The sequence below is a fragment of the Ochlerotatus camptorhynchus genome, unplaced genomic scaffold (genome assembly GCF_037179485.1).
Source record: "Ochlerotatus camptorhynchus isolate MF236.1 unplaced genomic scaffold, CSIRO-AGI_Acam_v1.1 ptg000193l, whole genome shotgun sequence".
Classification (NCBI taxonomy): domain Eukaryota; kingdom Metazoa; phylum Arthropoda; class Insecta; order Diptera; family Culicidae; genus Ochlerotatus; species Ochlerotatus camptorhynchus.
The window spans coordinates 8,724,903-8,745,528 of record NW_027040683.1 but is presented as its reverse complement, the minus strand read 5'-3'; the positions used below and the strand labels follow the sequence as shown (position 1 = coordinate 8,745,528).

General features: G+C 40.2%; 2 protein-coding genes and 1 pseudogene across 2 annotated transcripts in view; 1 reads left to right on the top strand and 2 right to left on the bottom strand.

Annotated features, from left to right (window-relative positions):
* Nucleotides 1-20,626, bottom strand: part of LOC135702540 (uncharacterized) — a 733,060-nt gene that overhangs the window by 257,725 nt on the left and 454,709 nt on the right. The gene's annotated exons all lie outside the window — the stretch shown is intronic.
* LOC135702446 (histone H2B-like) lies at nt 10,555-10,889 on the top strand (annotated as a pseudogene).
* LOC135702604 (uncharacterized) lies at nt 12,264-12,680 on the bottom strand. The gene has a single exon (XM_065223651.1). It carries the CDS (start codon nt 12,678-12,680, stop codon nt 12,264-12,266), a length of 417 nt encoding a protein of 138 aa, XP_065079723.1.

Sequence of the window (20,626 nt, the reverse complement as noted above, 5' to 3'; positions counted from 1 at the left end):
CAAATTGCTATTCCGATCCCATGTGGACAAGACATCCACCAAGTGTAACATCTTGATCAGGTCGCTCTACCCTCTGATAAACAGGAAGTCCACCCTGTCCCTCAAAAACAAGCTTGCTGTCCACAAGCAAATCATTCTGCCGGCTATTGAGTATGGTATGCCAATCTGGGAGAGTTGTGCAAAGTGCCACCACTTAAAGCTTCAGAAGATCCAAAACAAGATCCTCAGAATGATCCTTAACAGTCCACCGCGAACTCGTAATTCTGAGATTCACCACCTGGCCGGTCTTCAAACACTCGAGGAGCGAAAGACTTCCACGCTGGAAAGGTTCAGAGTCGCCTGTCTGCGATCAAACCACCAGATCATTCGTGATTTGGCAACCTAGTTTAAGTAGTTAGGTGCTCAAGTAGGTAGGTTATCAAATTTTTAAATTCAAACCAAAACAATCCCACAAAGGGTATCCTGTAAATTAGCGCTAAACGCAATCATCACATTAGAATAACCAATTAACTAGAACAAAGATGAAGAGCCAAAGGCTAACCAATTGAAATGTTAAATCAAATGTTGAAACATAAAACCCAGAAAATAAACGTAAATTTTACTACTTTACTACTATGACATTAGCTCGTTTTCGCTTCGGACGGCGTGGTGAACAGCAATAGCAGCAGTAGGAAGGTGGTGGCTAGTCCACTCCTTCACACCTAATAAGTAACAATTGACTGGTCGTGGCAAAGGAGGAAAACGTCTGGTAAAGGAGGCGGCAAGCGTAATCGCAAATTTCTTCGAGATAACCGCCATCGGTCGTCTGGCTCGCCGTGCTGGATGTCCTCTTCAATAAAACGGCCCTTTTCAGGGCCATCATGCTTACATCAGTAAAGAGTTGGAATAGAATTTATCTGTGCTTGTTTGTCCATATTCAGAACCACAAGCCCCCAACGACCACACAAAATGCTCTCCAGAGTTGTAATCTTGTAACCAAACTTGGAAGTAGGGGTGCAAGTGATTTTGATTGATTCTCTTAATCAACTTTCTCTTTGAAAAAAATTACTACAAACTTGGTACGCCTACAATCAGCGTTGCCAGTATTCCAGATTTATCTGGATTTTCTAGATTTTTAGTCGTCTTGCCAGATACACAGACAGACCACGTATATTTCCAGATTTTTTAAATATGTTACAGATTTTCCCAGATTCTTTTAACATGTTGCTTAAAAAATATCACTGTAATTGATTTAAACTCTAATAAAAAATAGAAAGCCAAACTTGCTATTTTAATTATTAAAGGCCATCAACTTCAGACATTATTGGAATTTTAAGGTAATTCTGAAAATAGTTCACAGGTAAGTGAGAGGTGAATTCTTTGTGAAAACAAAGCAGAATTTCAAGCTACTTCTGAGTAGAATTACATCCCTCTTTGTGGGCTTCGGGTTCGTGCGGCGTCACCCATCACCCATTTAGGCGTATTGTGAGTGCCACTAAGTGCACATTTTGAAAATTCCCTACTGGCCTAATGGGTGTGGTGTGTTGTCCGTTGTCTAGTGTTAAATATTCAGTCTGTGCAACTTCTGCTTGTCAACTCTGATGACAATTGCATGGAGATTTTGTCAATAAAGGAAATACAATCCGGAAGAGAAATCATAGAAAATTCTTATCATGAAATTTAAGGAATATGCTGATACGAATCGTGAGAATAATTTCAATGGAATTCTGTCCAATGTTTCTATGGAGATTGATTTTAATAACATTTCAAGCGCAATTTCTGGGAGACTTTCCAAGCAATTTTGGCAAAGTACTTGAGTACTTAGGTAATACTGAAAAGGATTTCAAAACAATTCTAACCTAACCTACAAAGTAGATCAAAGGGAATTATCGGATAAGTCTGAGAAGAGTGTGACGGTCATTTTGAAGAGTGTACCAAGGCAATTGTTAAGAATATTTTGAGAATTTAATAGGGAAAAATGGACACGAAATTGAGCCAATTCTTGGGAATTATTACCAGTTTGAGGGAGTTGTGGAATTGGCGAATGATTTATAAGAGATTACAAGAGGTAATGCTGAGAACTCTTAGAATATTACTGGAAAAGTTTAGATATTTTCAAGATTATTTTAGGGGAATATAAAATAGAAATATTATCGATGATTCAAATTGAACTAAAAAAAAGGCGAAGATATTCTGTTAAGAGCTCCGCGTAAATTCAGACTAACAAAAAAAATTAACTCATGATCTGGGTCGCAAGAAAAACATAAATTCCGGAATTTAGAATTATTGCAAGATCCTGAGAATTCAAAAATGAAACTAAAATGCTAAATGAAAGTCTATTTTAGTAAGATAATAAAATTATGCTTTTGCATAAAATTATTCGTAATGGTCATGCGAATAGTGGAGTTACCCGTAGTTGTAGGTGTTGTGTGTTGTATGATGTAACTGTAAATTTGATCAACCTCAGAGTAATATCAAAATTATTTAGAACTTATATTTTTTTAAATTCTGGTACTGCATCAAATAGTAAAGACTACATTGACTATTAGTTCAAAAAATCCATCCCAACCAATTTCCTTGATTCTTTGCTACTCATTCTTTTTAAAAAGTTACAGTTTAAAAAACAATTCTTACCATATTTTCTGCTGTTTTTTAACCACATATACTCAATTTTTTAAATGTTACGTAATGGATATTTGAACTTTTTGTTCACACAGTGTCAATACTTATTAAATTTTGGATGATTTTAGCAATGCTAACAAGTTATTTGCTTTATATAATTTAGTTAAAAATGTAATTTAAATAAATTCATACTGACCTATTTTTACGGTAGATTGGCATACCACTTTGATTTCAATAGCACTATGTTAAAAAGAGGATTTTTTGGAGCATTCAAGATTTTTCCAGATTTTATATTTTACCTGGTCCAGATTTTTCTGACAATGACCTGGCAACGCTGCCTACAATTCAAAAACGGATAGAGTTGAGATAATAGATAATTGATCAATTAAAAGAACTAAATGCTCTTCACATTTATTCCGTCCACTAGCGGTCCTTCGTCAAGCTTCCGTTCGTGCCCCTAGGCACAGACCCTTCTACTATTATCGGATAGGGCCACATCCTCCGTGGGTGTTCCTGGGCCCTGCCGTAGGAGCATTGAACTCCTTTCGCATTTTCTTACTTCCATACATTTCCTCGTGGGACTTAGCAGCAGCAGATACCGACAACAGAGTAACGTTAATACCGTTCTCATAATCGCTGTCATCATCGTAAGCATCATCGTAAACATGACTCTATTTCCTCCAGCGAATTATTTCGGAACTGGTCCTCTACATCGTTGATTTCTCTAGCAATCTCCATCTCAATACGCACTCTTGCTTTGTAATAACGGGGAGAAAAACATGATTCGATCCCCTTTAGTTTTAGATCAAAGAAATCATAGTTGCTTCTATCATTAGGGTATTTATTAGGAGATCCACTGTAATGATAGTGATATTATCAAAGCGAAGAATTACGATTTAAGATTTCGAACTTCAAAACTCCCTAAAATCTTGATTAGAGCATTTTTTTAAAATCGAAATTGTAAATTTTTAACATTTCCAAAAACCCGCACAATTACTTCACTTAGGCCTTTAAACTTTATCCACGTCCAAATTGTTTGGACGAATATTGAAGTAATGAAAATTGTGGAAAATCACTACGTCGTGAGTTCTGAGAATCCTCAAGTCTGAGTGGCATACACGTTTTAATGCGATTTTTGGCCAAACATCATTTCGGTCAATCGTCCGTATGCCAATAGTTCGTATGGCAAACGTCCATATACCAACCGTCCTGGCCCCCGTCCTAAATGATACGCTCTTGGGAGTCGAAAGTATTACGATGATTACAAGCGGGAGAGGTCCCCGTTAATTCCCCCGCTGCATTTACGACCGGGAAGGGTCGTTATCCGTCCGCGGTGTGACATGGTAAAGGTGTTAAAAAAATTCGGTTGACGCTCGCAAAAGCATAAGTGTGCCGGTTTATGTGGCTGGTAATGCAATTACGGGGCCATAATCGGTGGGCGTTAAATTTGATGATGGAAGGGGATTTCCATTGATTGAGGGGTGTTGTCCTGCGTTCGGTGTCAGTAGCTGAGAATGAATGGTTTAAATTTTATACGTTCTCATAAATTGGTTTCAGTTGACGGAAACAAGTGGTCATGACCGATCCGATCCATAGAGCTGACATTTTGATTAGGATGGTGGTGAAGGGTGGCCACTGCGCAGTGGTTTGAGCTGTAAATTTGACATTGTCTTTTGAATTTGCAATGCATTCAGATCATTTTGAATGCATATTCCAACGGTATTTCAGGTAGGGATCAGAATGTCTACCACACAGAAATATTTTCAAACTGCAAGGTGCACGGTGTTACGTTGTTAAGTCTTTTTCATTTTAAGCTGTCAGTTTCATGAGGACGACAGCGATTCACGTAAAACGGTATGTTAGTTTCATCTCATCAGCAGGGCAAATGACACTTCTTTGTGCACTCTCAAGCCTAACTATTCAGCATCTTCGGTACGGGCACCAGATGAGTCCACTATACTCCAAGCTAGAACGGACGAATAGATGGTGCATTGCCCAATGTCTACTGAGATTTTTAAATTGTATCCAAGGTGTCTGTTAGAAACAAAACGTCATTGCAGTGTGATTTGACGGTCGACTTACTGTCAAGTATAACTCCCAAGTCTTTAGTTGAGCTAATTCTCTCTTTGATATCCCAGAAATGTAGAAATCAAAATTGCCGGTTTTGTTTGTGATGGAAAAAAAATCACGTTGCATTTATATGTAGATGCTGATCGTTAAGAAGCACTAACTCTGCATTCTATCCACAATTAACGGTGCAATTTATGATTAGGTAAGTTGAAAATAGTAGTAGTAGTAGTGGTAGTAGACAACAAATCTTATTTATAAGGTTGATGGGTCATTAGACCGAATGCCACTAGGCCGAACGCCATTAATTTAATAATTGTTCCCATTTCATCATCTTGCATCTCTTTTGCGCTGATAGCAGCAAAAAGCAAGGCAAAATTGTGTTGGAACATATTTAATCCAAGACATGAAAGATTATTGCTTCATTGTTTCTGGATAGAACAGCTCATGGTTAAAAGAAAGATATATCTTATATGAAATATATGTAACTACACATCTCTTCAGATAAAACTCAATTGAAAATCGTAGGCTAAAAATTCCACAGCTGAAATTGTTTCGATTTATTTTCCACGTCTTCAAAACTTGAATTTGAATAGTTTTCCAAGTCGGTTTTCTTATAATTTAAATAAAGTAATAGGGGAAATGACGGCTTCGGCATGACAGACTATTTTCGGCAACCCAAATTGAAACACTATTTTCACTGGATTTTCTTACGAAAACACTTCGCTGAATGCATGTAAATGATTCTTCATGCTTTCAGCTTCAATTTGACTATATTTTTACCACTGAGAAAAAGCAATCTAGCAGGGTTTTCTTGTAATGAAGCACACGCACTACAAATTGTAGCTGATTTCGAGTTGCCGATAATAGAACAGTAGATTTACATGCAGTTCAAATGGAACGGTTGCCGAAGAAAAACTGGTTGCCGACAATACTCGCTCTCACTAAAGAATATTGGAGCTTTGTAAAAGCGTTTCAAAACCGTTTTTGACAATTCTTTCGACTGAAATTGTTAGAGCAGCTGGCAGCAAAAGATTGTAAACAAATCAATACTGCATATGTGTGCGTTCCATAGAGAAAAAGGCTATAGAAAGAAGGTCGCTGCTTAGGTTGCCGAGAATACGTAAATTCCCCTATCTTGAAGTATATTTTAAAAAAATACTTAGACTGGTAAGAATTCAATTGCTTTGAAATTATTCAAAATTCAGGTGTAGAACTGGTTGTAACCGTTCGCGAAGAATGCTCGAGGTTCAAGTAAAACTCGGTGGCTTAAGCGCCACTCCCTTTACGAGAGACCACCGGTCGTGTTTTCTTTGCCCGACTTAGAGACGGATCCTCAGAGGACCACTCGAACGGCATGATTAAAAACCTTTCCTCAATGAAGTTCAAAACTTTAACGGAAACTAATCTTTATTGAACAAAACACCTTTATCCGATCCATTTACCATCAGGGAAACCAACAATCTAAAAAAAAAAAAATCCACAAATTATACCAATTTTCATTAAACCTAACGAACCAAGCTAAACCCAATGACGAGCCCAAGAACTCAATGGCGAACGAGTCAGCTAAAAAACCGTGACAGAAAAATAAGTAACTCAACGAAAAAACTTCAAATTTCAATGTATATTCACATCATTCCGGGTTGGACTAAACTCGGTTCAAAAAGCAAACTATTCATGGCCATAAAAAAACAAAGTACGGACATACCTGCGCAGGTTTTTTCAATGCGATGCGATGCGATGCGATGATGGCGACGGACGAATCGGTGATGGCGATGGATGGAGCGGTAATGGCGGCCGGTGACCTTACCAAGGTCCTGACGATGGCGACTGTAGACCTTCCGATGACCTGTGATGATGGCGGTGGTCTCGGAATGGCGCCGATCAAGCTGCGGAAATTGCGTGCAGCGACGAAAAGGTACCCGTGTGCGGTATGGCCGAAATTAGAGGTGCGAAGGTAGTGGCAGCAGGCTTCCGATTTGCTTTCGAGAGCGCTGAGCATCGACGGAGTCGAGCATTTCCCGGGAGATTCGCTCCGCGGAAGAGAGTGAGACCAACGTACCGTCGCACGGCTTCGCGTACTATGTTTCCGCTATGACCGCCCGAGATGAAATGTAATCTTCTCCTCTTTGGTTAAAATCCGAACCGAGATACGCAATTGGCTTCGTACTTCTGCGGTCCGAGCTCTCGAATGTCACGGTCCCCGGGGTTGTAACGTAATGGGGACTCTACCAACGGCTTTTGGCGACCCGTGGGGAAAATTTCGCTTAGCAAACTAGCGACTTCCCGACACTCCGTTTATCTACCTACAAGAGGCGGGCCTTCGCAATGCACCCGGGTCTTGTCCGAATCCAACGGACGAAAAGCGCAGCCAAGTTGACGCCACGACAAATCGGACGGTCTGGCGACGAGGGAAGCCGAACTCGCCGAAAATTCCAGCCCGTACAAAAAAAAAAGCCCGTTGAACGAGCTGTCCAACGCGAAATCACAAAATTACTCATCTTATATTTAAATTTGCAAAATTAATTAACAATTACCTTTTTGTATTTAGACACGCTATCTACACAATGGTTTGAAACGCGAACTACTTGCTACAGGCAAGAAAAATCTAAATGCACAAAAAGAGCTATCGAATTAATTAAATGACTCGAAAACTTCTTTTAAATTAATCACCTTTATTTTTTTGATCGAATTTCACTGAGTTCACACTTGACTGACGAACTTGAAAACCACGTCAAACACCACTGCTTTCCAGCCGATTCGTTAGCGAAATGGCAGAGACTAGAATTTCTTTTTCCCAAGCACCACGGAATTTCTTAAAGATAAAAGGATCGGATATGGCGCGAAAAATCAATGTTCGGCTTAGCCATTTTACTCAGGTGTTCATTTGAATCCTATCTCTTTCACGTATTTCCCAATCTATAAACAAAAGCTACATCTGCTAGCTTGCTATAAAAGCTTCATATCTACAAGTTCACTCTTATCTCGCCATAAAAATCCAGACAAATGTACGTATCACAAAGCTTTTTGCTACATTGCATTGGAAACGGATCACTCATTTAATTGCATTCTTAATTAATTACAAGGTTCAAATACTAACCATAGTTATTCTAAACTAAACTGTAAATTGAAACGAAATAAACGTACGACGTTACAAGGTTATGATGACATCGATCACGCAGTTTGGTATTGCCCGGGTAATGACGCCTCCAGAGCACGACTATTGGATACTCTAGTGACCCGAGGTAGACAACCCTTCCGTGAAGTAAGAGATGTATTGGGAACCCGTGATCTTCCCTACATGCAGGTGATCTACGAATTCCCTTGTTTGTCTGATGTTAGAGTTTGATGTGACCATCCCCTCCTTTCCACACATTTCCATACCTTGTGTCCCAGTCTTATTATCCACCTGTTCCTGTGCTACTTGGCCTGCCCAGCCAGCATTTGGTCAACCGTTCGAGAGTACGGGCTTCAGAAACCAGTTTCCTACCTAGCTCCTTCCAATCGAAATTGTTACCCATTAACCTCGAACCGGCCACGAGTAATTTTTGCCCAATACTAACCTAGAACTACTGCTGTTTAAAATTCAAATTCAAGCATTACTGATTTTTGGCTCCGCAAAGTGTCACAAACGACTGAGCCTAGTAGATAAACGAACTTGTAAAAAAAAATCAAGACCGTTTGGACAGAAATCTAAAAAAAATCTAACCGTCCCAGAGTGTTAGAGATTGCTTCAAAGAACATTCTTAGTTCAATACACCACTTTTCTATTTTTGGCTATTTCGGCCCATTCAGCTTAATGACTTTCGGCCTAATGCCCCTACACCATTTAAAAACAGTGAACATAGAAGAAGTTCTACATTACTCATTGAAGAACGCCGAAAATGTTAACGTTCAGCGAGTAGTCCGTGAGGTGCGATGTGCACCAAGAATTCAAGAAACCAGAAACTTTTTCTAGTTTACCTAGAAGAATTTGGTCCACCTGACCTCAGTCTTGAGGTCAGCGTTAACGGCATCGACTTATCTGTTAGAATCCATGGTTCGACACTAATTCGGTCAAACTCGTCGAAGCTGATTGTTTTGCATAGAACCCGTGCTGAGTCGTAGAAATGTAATTTTTGCGAGAGCTGAATAGTGTTTCATTGATTATGATTTAGAATACCTTTGAGCAACAAATGAAATCCCTGAAATGACAAATTAATCAGTTTTTGCCCAGAACGTAGGGTACACGCTCCTATAGTTGCGGTACGTTAGAAGCGTTAGGTTCCTATAGTTGTGAATTGAGCCTCCATGCACAACTATAGGAACCTAACGCTTCTAACGTACCGCAACTATAGGAGCGTTTACCCTACGCAGGAATTTCAGTATTTGGGCCAGCTTCAAACGAGAGCTTCAATCTTTGAACAGCCAATTCAACGGTGAAACGAACGGAGATCGAATGCAAGTCTTGCAGTATCACTTGTGGCAATCGTCCCTTGATTTAGTGTGTCGGAGATAACGAAGACATAAAATGTCGAACGAAGAGGTGGCCAGGGTAGCCAGCGAACCGGGAAAACCGGGAAAACCGTGAGAACCGGGAAAGAAGCGTGAATTTGAAAAGAAGCCAGGGAAACCGGGAAAAAGCCGGGAATTTGACGGGAGAACCTGGAAAAATCAATAAACCTTGACATAATGCAACAAAAATAGAAAGTTGAATAACAGTTTGAGCTTAATCAAGCAATCTTTAGCTCAAAAACCTTTGGAATTATTTAAAACTTTGAAATTATTTCACCTTTCGCAAAACTCTCCTCAGAAATCCTTTGGAATTCTCCTCAGAATACCTTGGAATTCTGTGCTGATTTTCTTAAAACTTGTAATTTGTATTTGTATGTATAATGTAATTTTAATTCTTCAGCATTTTTCTTTATTTTCCTCAGAACACACTTCCTTCACCATTTTTCTCGGATCATGCTTAAGGGGGATTTCCGGTTCAATTGACCTAAACTTTGGATTTTTTTCCAGGGAACTGGTAAAAGTTAGAGACCTGAGTTTTTTGTCAAATCTTTATTCATTCTTGCTCTACAACTAAGAATTTTTTCAAGTCCAAAAATCCAAAATGGCGTCCAATATGGCGGCTGCCCGGCGGGTACTTCCCAAAACTGCGAGCAGCCTAGAGGTCGCAAATCGTCACCTAGAAAGAAAATCGGCTCAGTTTCTTGAAGAGTATAGTTCAGAGAATGGAATGAACTAGAATCACTGAAAAATCTCAAAATTTGACAAAATGGCGGTAGCTAGGTAAATAACTTTTTTTCAAATGCCCGCCATTTTGTCAAATTTTGAGATTTTTCAAAGATTCTAGTTCATTCCATTCTCTGAACTATACTCTTCAAGAAACTGAGCCGATTTTCTTTCTTTCTTTCACCCTTCTGCTTCTAAGCCCCTTACAGTCATCGTCATAGCATCGCATCGCTTTTGGTTCTAGGGCACTTGCTGGTTGCAATTTTTAGATCAGGATTCACTGTGATTCGATCAGTTGTAAACAGCAGAAATTTCCTTCCAAACTCTCTTGAGGAATCTTTTAGTGGCTCTGAAAAGGGCCGGTTTTGATAGATTTCGACGGAAAAATTCAGAGTTTTCACCACAAATACGAAGAGCCAGCTGAATGTCCTTTGGCATAATTGTGACACGCTTGGCGTGAATGGCGAACAGACCGACCAGATAGGTCGGTTTATTTCACTCATCGAGGGTTTACTTGTACCTGTGTCGAGTAGCATATTATTAATACTGGGAGGGTACAATACATACAGTGGGAAGCAAAATACTGAAAAGGGGAGGAGTTTCGGTTCTTATGCTACGGGCACAAAACGAGACACCACCGTCGAAACGACCGAAGCGAACAGCTAAATTATGGCACCGAAAACCAGTGGAAAGGCCGCTAAGAAGTCCGGAAAGGCGCAGAAAGTCATCGTCAAGGGAGAGAAGAAGAAGAGGAGACAGCGCAGGAAAGAAAGCTATGCCATCTACATCTACAAGGTGTTGAAGCAGGTCCACCCGGACACCGGAGTCTCGTCGAAGACCATGAGCATCATGAACAGCTTTGTCAATGACATCTTCGAACGTATTGCTGCTGAGTCGTCCTCAATACAACAAACGCTCGATGATCACTGCTGCCGGGTGAGTTGGCCAAGCACGCTGTCTCTGAAGGAACCAAGGCCGTTACCAAGTACACTAGCTCCAAGTAAATTAGTACCATCCAAACAATCAATCGGCCCTTTTCAGGGCCACAAATCGATTTCCAACGTGAAAGAGGTTTTGATGATTTATTGAACTTTTAAATGTTCGAAAGCAGCGTTAGCAAAGTTCGCGATAAGAAATCAGTTGATTTGCCTTATGAAAATAATGTTGACAAAAAGAATAAGAGGTTGCATCCATGACACGACCGTACGGTTTTGACGTAGGACGTCTGTGATTTCTATATGGGGGTACACATTGTGAAAACCGAATATAGAACATGAATTAATTGTGACACGCTTGGCATGGATGGTGAACAGACCGACCAGATAGGCCTCGCTGAATTCCTGTAGGGCCATTAACGGCCGAGCTCTGGAAGCGCAGATCGGTCTTGAAGTCCTGGGCGATTTCACGGACCAGACGCTTGAAAAGCAACTTGCAGTCAGCAGCTCGGTCGATTTCTGGTAAAGACGAATCTCACGCAGAGCGACTGTTCCTGGCCGGTAGCGATGAGACTTCTTCACTCCTCCATCTGTTTGAGAGGAGCCTTTCCTCCGGTGGACTTACGAGCGGTCTGCTTGGTGCGGCCATCATACGATGTGGATACGTTGAACGCAATCTGTTGAATAAACATTTTAATTACCCAGCACAATCATGGGCATTGGCTCCAAGCAATATTTCATCAGATTCAAGACAAATCTGTACGATAGTAAATAGAACAGAAAATGAAAATATGAAAATGAGGTAAGGAAAATAAGTAAATATTGTTCAGATTAATACCTGGCTGAATAAAGATACACATTACCATTTATTATATAAGACCACGTAGTCCTACGTCACCATTGCGTACAACCCCATAGGGCTGTCCCTTGTAGTTTTTTAACATGTTGTGTAAAAAAGCCTAAATTTTCAAGGAAAGATATTAAAACATCTTGCGCCTATCTAGAAACCATCAAAACCATAAAAAAAAACAAATACAATCAATGTTTTTATATACAAAATGCCTTTTGTTTATATCGTTCTCTATTTTTTAATTACTTTTAATTACCTCTCTTTTGATATTTTGATCTTTAAAATCGGCCCAGTTATTCAAAAGTTAGGAATTTTTGAAAAAAGTCAATTATAAAAAAAATGATTTTTTGACCACCCTTTCATGGAAATGGTCACCCTAATGACAACATAAAAAATAAGGGTCTCATATTTTGCGATGAGGAACAAAACTACAAATTTCTTCTAAATTCTGAGAACCACTATATCGTTTTCCTCTGGAATGGCTGTATAACCAGATACACTTTGAATTTCTGCGAAGAGAGGACTACGTACGAAATACATGTAGACGATATTAAAATTGGTAACGTTTACTTCCAACAGCTTCCAACTTCTGTCTACAACAGCACAATCATATCATTATCAAAATCAATTTCTTCTTGTTCAACATCCGGAAAATGCACCAGTCCCAACGGTTTTCCCGATAACCTCATTGGTGGACGCGGTCGGTGGTGGTGTGGAGGTCTCGGATGTCCTCCATGGTGCGGTGGCTTGTGATGCGGTGGCTTGTGATGCGGTGGCTTCGAAGGTCTAACCGTCGTTGACTCCGGCTCCGGTTCGGGACTGGATGATTCCTGCTCTTCGGTGGTCGATTCTTCTGGTGCAGCGGACGATGGGTCTTCAGCTTCTGCAGGTGCTGTAGATTCTGACGCCGCCACTGTGGTGTCTTCGGTGCTAAGCGGTTCCGATTGGTCCTGGCTATGAACCAGAACGACTGCGCCGAACAGAAACAGACTGAGGATTGCGAATTTCATCTTAAAGGTTAGATGGTTGCAAGTGATGTGGCTAGTAATTGAATGATTTCAGCTTTTATAGTAAACGGAGAGCATTTGTGACTGATACTGCGGTATTTCCAGTACTTGAAGAGTACACGCGACCACGCGTCTACTGAATTCGAGTGGCTTATCGTCGCACTTCCGTTTGATTTCAAGTATCTATTTTGCCTCTTTGAAGTATATCAGTCTACATTGTCTCTATGTATTGAACCAAACTAGTTTAAAGTTCTAAAATACTGACTCTAATTCTATATAGATTGAGGTTGACTACGTCAATTCCAACGCACAATCATCACATTAAACCATTATTCTGAAACATAGACGTAGCCAGAGGGAACTATGCGTAATTGTTTGTTATAGGCAATTTTTCACATTTTTACTAAAAATCGGTCATTTTGGATCATTCAATATTTTAAAACGGGCGTCTTTAAACTTTTAAAAAAATGTGGCGTGGAAATGACATATTTGATCAAAATGAAGTATGAGACTGTAGAGAAAATAATTATCTTTCAGAAGAAAAAAAACTAAAAACGTGATTTAAAAAAAAAAAAAAAATTTAAGTAAAAATAAAAAAGAACAAAACCTTATATTTAAAAATGCTCTTACTCGATTTTTAAAATTTATTTTTTCCAAAGAACTCATACATTACAAATTTTTAAACTCTCCCGCAAATCCAGATCATTTTTTTAATTCGTTCAAATTTGACACCGATGATGAGGACCTCAATATACATCGGTAGAGCAGTGGGGAACAGGGGGTTGTGATCCACCATACAAATATAACCCACCCTAATAAGCACCCAACTCCTTGAATAATTTCAGTACCATAAGCAGATGACAATGAGCCGGTAAAAGCCATGGACGAACTTTTCATTTTCAACAATTTAAAACAGTGCCAAGTCAGCGAGATCATACTGCCAACGAGGACGTCGTGAGGTTTTTGGAGGAATGTCATTGCTGTATATAGCGATTGGCCGGTAATCACTTCTCAGAAGGTCATCCGACACGGACCACTGCAATCGGTTCACTATATTGTAACTGGCGAAAGAGACATCTATGGCAGTATCAATCCGTCTCCGAGAAAAAGTTGAGGTGGTTATAATTTGACGCAATTTAAGGACCGCGAATAATCATTGCAGAAGTAGCAACCCTCACGTATTGTATTTAATAGTGTCCCAGGCAGGGTGGTGTGCGTTGCAGTCACCCAGGATCACTCTAGGTTCGGCGATTTGTTCAGGAAGATCGGCGAGACGCTTATCTGAGAAAAATTGGACGGAGCTATGTACTGCTAATCAGGGCCCCACAAAGTCACTTTCAATCGAAAATCGTCAAGCGACGATGAAGCTGTCAACAAGCATGGGAAAAATCGATTCATTTTGCATTTGATACTCACTCACACACATACAACATCAGAAACGAACAGCAGCTTGTGCGAGCCGCACTGATTTCGTTTGTATTCGCATTGCTTCTATTTTCTTCGATGAACGCAGAATTGAGCAAAACAGACAGCTGAGCGTGACATGAATGATTCTGAGTGTAATAGTGTGGATGATTTCTCTTTTATTATTTTTGCCCTGCTGAGCCTTTTACGATTGCATTCTGCTGAGTGAGCTGAATGAGAATTTTGCAGCAAGAATCACTTTTTTTTTCTAGCTTTAAACATACATTGACACATTTAAATTGCTGTTAATATGGAGAATACGGTTATACTGTGACACATAAACATAAGCGTCAAGCAAATACCTCAAAACTGCTGTGGCCAATTCAACTGATTTAAATCAGTGAGCATGAGCATGAGCATGATTGACCGCCCACGGTTGCTACTCTGTTATTGCCAGACTAGCTGTAATTACACAGAGAACCAATAGACAATGCTTGGGACTAGCAATCATCCTCAATGTGTAAAAACTGGTGATCTCAAACTAGGCAATACCAGCGCCGGCCACGCCTGAACACAGGTCAAGAAAGGAAAGGGTAGGAATGTGTTGACGTGACACTCGATTTGATGGAAGCCGAGAACACCTCTGCACTTCCACGAGGAATCACTGGGATATTGGGTAATAGGGTTGGGTTTGCACCAGGGTTCGTTTTGGTAAACGATAAGCTGAATTGATGTCCTAACCATCATATAACGCGAAGGAGCTTGGGATTGAACCCACGGTCTTCTGCTCAGTAAGCAAAAACGTTTGCCACTAGGCAGACGAGCTCCTTTTTAATCATCGAGTTGCTGTTATTACCATGTAGTCATGTTAACAAATAAAACGATTGACGAATCTTGAATGTGGATGGGCTTGAGATTAGACTCATGATGTTCTGACCAGTATGCAAAACCGGTTGTTCTAAGGCCACCGAGCCCCTCATATCACATTATAGCGTTACTCAAGTTTTAATAACTATTCAAACCCGGGACCGACGACAACGAAAAGTTTTACGCAATACACGATAAACAAGCGATCTTACGATACATTTTTAATATGAAAGGACTTGGGACCACGTTTTTCTGCTCAGTAAGCAAGCCACTGCAACCGACGATCTTTGAAATCCTGAAGCTAAAAGCTACGAAAGAGGCCTTCATTCATCCACTTTCACGCGACGTTAAATGTTTCGATTTTCTTTTTACGCCTGGTTCAGGCAATTATAGCAAGCTATGACCGACGTGACGATTGTTTAAGACCTGGTTAAATAAGCTATTCAAATGAGATTACGTTCTCGAATTTCACTTGGCATGTAATGAACAACAGAAATACGCGATCATTCATATTTTCAGCGGTTGGTGGTTAATTTTAAATATACTAATGGTACTGCCTACGAATTCGACGGCGATTACGACAGCGACTACGACGGCGCCTACGACAACGACAACAGTGAATTTGTAACTTACCATTTGTCTAGGATAAACACCTTTGCCCGGCACCTCCACTGGTTCTTCATGTCCGCTATCTGTCACTGTTTGCAAAATACCTAATAGCAATTACCTTTGTTGTAATACTTCCTGTATTGCCATGGTCATTTGGGAGGAGGGTCGCATCTAGTGCTTTCCCCAGGAACCGTTCACGGCCACCAGCTACTGCCCGTCCAGTCTTGGGCGTATCCAGCGAGGCATCCTTCAGATTACTTACAATCTCCGTCACTCCACAACTGATTTAAATCAGTGAGCCAAAAACTATCTGACTCGGCTATTTAAATCGTTAGCATTCGGATCTTACGCATTCAATCTGGTTCTCCCTCGGTTGAGAACATTTTTCGGCTGCCTTTCAGTTTTTCCTTCTTTCCTTCTTCTGCTGTCAGTTCTGAGTGGACCTGCAGAGTCACTTGGTTGGAAGAATTTACACTCGTTCGGCAATCGGTTTGTAGGTGAGGATGGCTATTTTGATTCTGTGGCACTCGCGCGAGTGAATGAATTTTCCCATGCTTGGCTGTCAACCATCACTTTCAATTGAAAGTCATTCTGTCTTCTCTTCGAGCAGATTCCCGTCAGCATCAACAGAACCACTTTCGATCAGTTTTCATGCTGTTTGTTTTGGCTTGACTAGTCTTCATTTCTTCTTTCATTGTCAAATGAACTTACTTTTACATTGAAGCGAAGCTGTTCGATCCAAATTCGTGCAGTTTTTATGACTTTTGTTGATTGTTCACTCGGTTCATTTAAGCGTATGCGCACGTGTGCACGTGGATGTCAAATTTATCAGCGTTGGTTTGTTTACCCAGCAATATGGGTATTTTTTTTTAATCGGAGTGACGTCTAGAGATAGAAAATTGATATGCGACGCCATTTTGAAATAAAAGATATCGGCTTCCAGTTTAAGAAAAAGTGGGAAATGCTGTCAAATACTTATCAATAAAGTTACTTTGGAAATCGGGGTCTAGAGGATGAAAATCGATATCCGACGACATTTTGAAATCCGAGATGGTGGCGTCCGATTTACGAAAAAGTGTAAATACAGTCAAATACCCATCGATATAAGTATTTTTTGGAATCGAGATGGCGTCTAGAGGCCGGAAATCGATATCCGACGCCATTTTGAAATCCATGATGGTGGCTTCCTATTTCAGAAAAAAATGGGAAATGCTGATGTCGTCCCATCAATATGGGTATTTTTGGAATCGGGGTGACGTCTGGGGATTGGAAATCAATATCCGACGCCATTTTGGAATCCATGATGGTGGCTTCCGGTTTGAGAAAAAGTTGTAAATTCAATCAAATACCCACACAAACGGTTTTTTTAGAATCAGTGTGACGTCTAGAAGCCGGAAATCGATATCCGACGCCATTTTGTAATCCAAGACGGCGGCCTCCGATTTGAGGAAAAGTGTCAAATATCCTAAAATATGGTTATTTTCAGAATGGAGATGAGACGAAGATGCCGAAAATTGATGTCACGCCGTCTTTAAATCCAAGATGGTGGCTTTGATTCAGAAAAACTGTGAAATATTTAGTTGAAGATGCTAATTTCAAATAACAGACTGTAGTGGTAATTTTTATACGATAGATGGAGTAGATGAAAGCATAGAGTTGATAGTTCCGTTAGAGTACGGCAGTGTGAAGATTGCATATAGATATTAGAATAGCGAGCTAGGACAACTTTTAAGGAAGGTACAAATCGGTTTTTTCAACTCTCTTTACCAAACTCCCCCTTTGGAGAGGGATGGTGAGGGGTGTCCCCCCTCGCCATCACTGGCTGTGAAATATTGTCAAATATCGATCTATGTGGGTTTTTTTTTGAATCGGGCTGACATTTAGAAGCCAGAAATCGATGTCCGATGCCATCTTGAAATTCAAGATGGTGGCTTTCTATTTCAGAAGAAGTGTCAAATAGCTTACAAAAGCATCTACGCGGCGTCCTCGTTTCAAAAATACACAGATCTTAGGGTATTTGACACTTTTTGTGAAACCCGATGGCCTCGATATTGGATCAGATATCGATTTTCAGCATTCACACGTTGTACCCATTCCGAAAATACGCATATTGTAGGGTATTTGACACTTTCTGAACCCTGATGGCCACCATATTGGTATATTGACACTTCATAATACCCATGGTCACTATCTTGAATTCCAAAATGTCGTAGGATATCGATTTTCAGCATCTACACGGCATCCCCGTTCCGAAAATACCCTATTGTAGGGTATTTGACGCTTTTTTCTGAAGCCCGATGGCTGCCATCTTGGACTCCAGAATGGCGCCGTTAATTTAATATTCGTTTAATATAAAATAATATATTATTCCTACATATAATCTGGATGCCATCCCTATCGGCAACCGACATTGTGCAGATACTATCCGGATACTATACTTTGATGCCTGTGTCGTCAGGTCGTGACAAGTCGAATGATCCCCGAATTGAAGTGAAAGTGAAAAAAAAACGAAGGAAGCAGTTTTCGAGTCACTCATTGCGTCAATTGAAACAAGTGCTCGAAATTAAGCGATTAACAAATTCCAAGGTAACTCTAAAAATAATAACAAGTGAATATTGAGGGGAAATTTCCAAGGGAATGCTGAGAAGAATACCAAGGGAATCGGATTTTAAGGGTGCCATTTCAATGAAATGCTGAGAAGATTTTTGAGGGATTTCCGAGTATATACTAAGGGTATTTCAAATAGAATATAGATAATTCTGAGCATTTTTAGAATTTTTGGAGGTGAATTTCATGATAATTCTATGGAGAATTCAAGCCAATTATGAAATAAAGCTTCAGTGTATTCTCGAAATAATCAGTCAAAATTCTTGGTAATCATAGGACTAATTCCATGATTTTTGTTGCGAGTGTTGCATAGAATTTCCGAACTGTTCTAATGATTTTTTCAAAGGGAATCCCTGAGAGATACTCAAATTTAATTCAGAAGAATTATGAAATTTACTCTATGAAGAGTAATGATTTTAAAGAAAATAAATAAGAACATTCCAAACACATTCTACTAAGAGTTCTATTCGAATTTTCAAGGCAGTAAACATATAGACAAAGATTGCTGTCTTGGTAATGACTCTTTAAGTGATCCTTTTGTCACGATCGCTTCCGGTTTAATGCTTAATTTAGATACATATCACATAGCATGAACAATTTAAAAATTCCGGTAAAACACCGGGAGGAAAATTGCTAATCAGGATTTGCTGGTCCTCATGCATTGATGAATACTTATGCAATTTGACAGAAGTTTCAATTTCGGCAAAATTACTAATTTGACCTAGTGACCTCTTAAGCCTTATCACACCCGGCATAATTGCGTTCTGTTCTGAAACCAACCCCCAAGCCGTAATCAATCGGCAACGAGTTAATAAATTGATGCCGCATCGAAATTGAATTAAGGTGTACAGAGGTCACACCGTCTCCCGAAGGGTTGATTGTGGATTAACTCGAATGGATAATTGAGTCCTCTCTCTCTCTCTCTCTCTCTCTCTCTCTCTCTCTCTCTCTCTCTCTCTCTCTCTCTCTCTCTCTCTCTCTCTCTATCTATCTCTCTGTCTACCCTGAAGGGACGATAAAAGTGTACCTGTGTGCATTCGCTCTCATTCAAACGCACTCCTCCAATGATTGAATTAATTATCGCATTCGTTTGAAAATTGAATTCCACACAATGTACCTACCCCTTCGAAAGCAAACGTCACTTCTCGGAAGAGGAAAATTCCCTCTCCGGCCAAGAATCACACTGATAAAATAATGGTTTCGCGGAATCAGGGTCCTCCAAGTGCCGTGAAAAGCTTTTGGTGATTAATAGTAGGCACCAATCACAACTCTCTTCTGGAAAATCATAATTTAATGATGCTCATAAACTCAACAACCGTGTGATAATCTAATTGGTGGAAAGTTTTACGCTCCAACGGTGCTAGCTGCGCTAGCTTCCGGTGTTGCTTTTGTACGGCCAAGCTGCTGCAGCAGTAATTGGTGTAAATGTTTGATCGTGCGGAAGGTGTAATCGGATCAGATTATGCGGAGTTATTCGGGGCTTTCGCGATCGGGACCGGGAGCTGCCTTTTCAGTATAACAGCATATCTATAGGGCCCTTCTAGATCTCATAAAGTCAAAATAAAGTCTCCGATTTTTCCGAAAGTCAATGTGATGTTCGTCACATTTTCAACCATTTAGAAAAATCTTCGTTCCACTCACATTACCAATAAACACCATATCACAACGACCTGCCGCACAACCAGAGATGGTAATCAAAAAGCAATCTCTGCCAAACATCGTTGACATGCTTCACACGTTCCAATGTCACTGTTGTTGCGTAATATCTTCACACTCATTGCGACTGACTGAATCGCGATGGAAATGTTGTACATAGTAAACGAAAACGACATTAGACGTCGTCGTACACCGAAAGTTCCAACTTCAACGCGATACAAGTGCTCCGAAACGAAACATCGAAAAGCATCATCGTGAAAAACATACACTTCAGATGCGGCGTTAGGAATGAGCAAGATTCTAGTTCCAAAGTCACTCCGGCCCCGGCTGCAATGGCAAAATTATATCATAAAGCCAAATGTGTGTGGGTAGCTCTCAAGTTTGAAACCTGCTGGTACACGGGCATTCAAATTTATTTCCGCGGCTTCCGGTTCGGCACGAAGTGGAATTCTTTCTCCGGGTACTTGACTTTTCGTTCTTGGTGATGACTGGTGTGGGGGGGGGGGGGGGGGGGTGTGCTTAGGGTGACCATTCATTTGTTTATTTGTTCATTTGTTTATTTAATAATTCAACTGACAATTAATGTCTTAATGAATAAAACTTAATCTAAATAGTTATGGTCAACGAAACTGAAAACGGTCAAGTAACCGGTGACGAAACACATTTGCTGATACGTTAAAGTCAAATTCGCAATAAAAGTAGTTAAATTGTCGGGTGATTGCACGAATTGGCTCATTCTGCGTATAATTTCTGCCTCGTGGCTCCAAAAACAGAAATTCGCGTTGACGAGGAGGTCTCTCAGGAGC

Bases quoted from the DNA above. Each gene is read 5' to 3' on its own strand.
- LOC135702604 (XM_065223651.1), bottom strand. From the start codon at position 12,680: ATGAAATTCGCAATCCTCAGTCTGTTTCTGTTCGGCGCAGTCGTTCTG.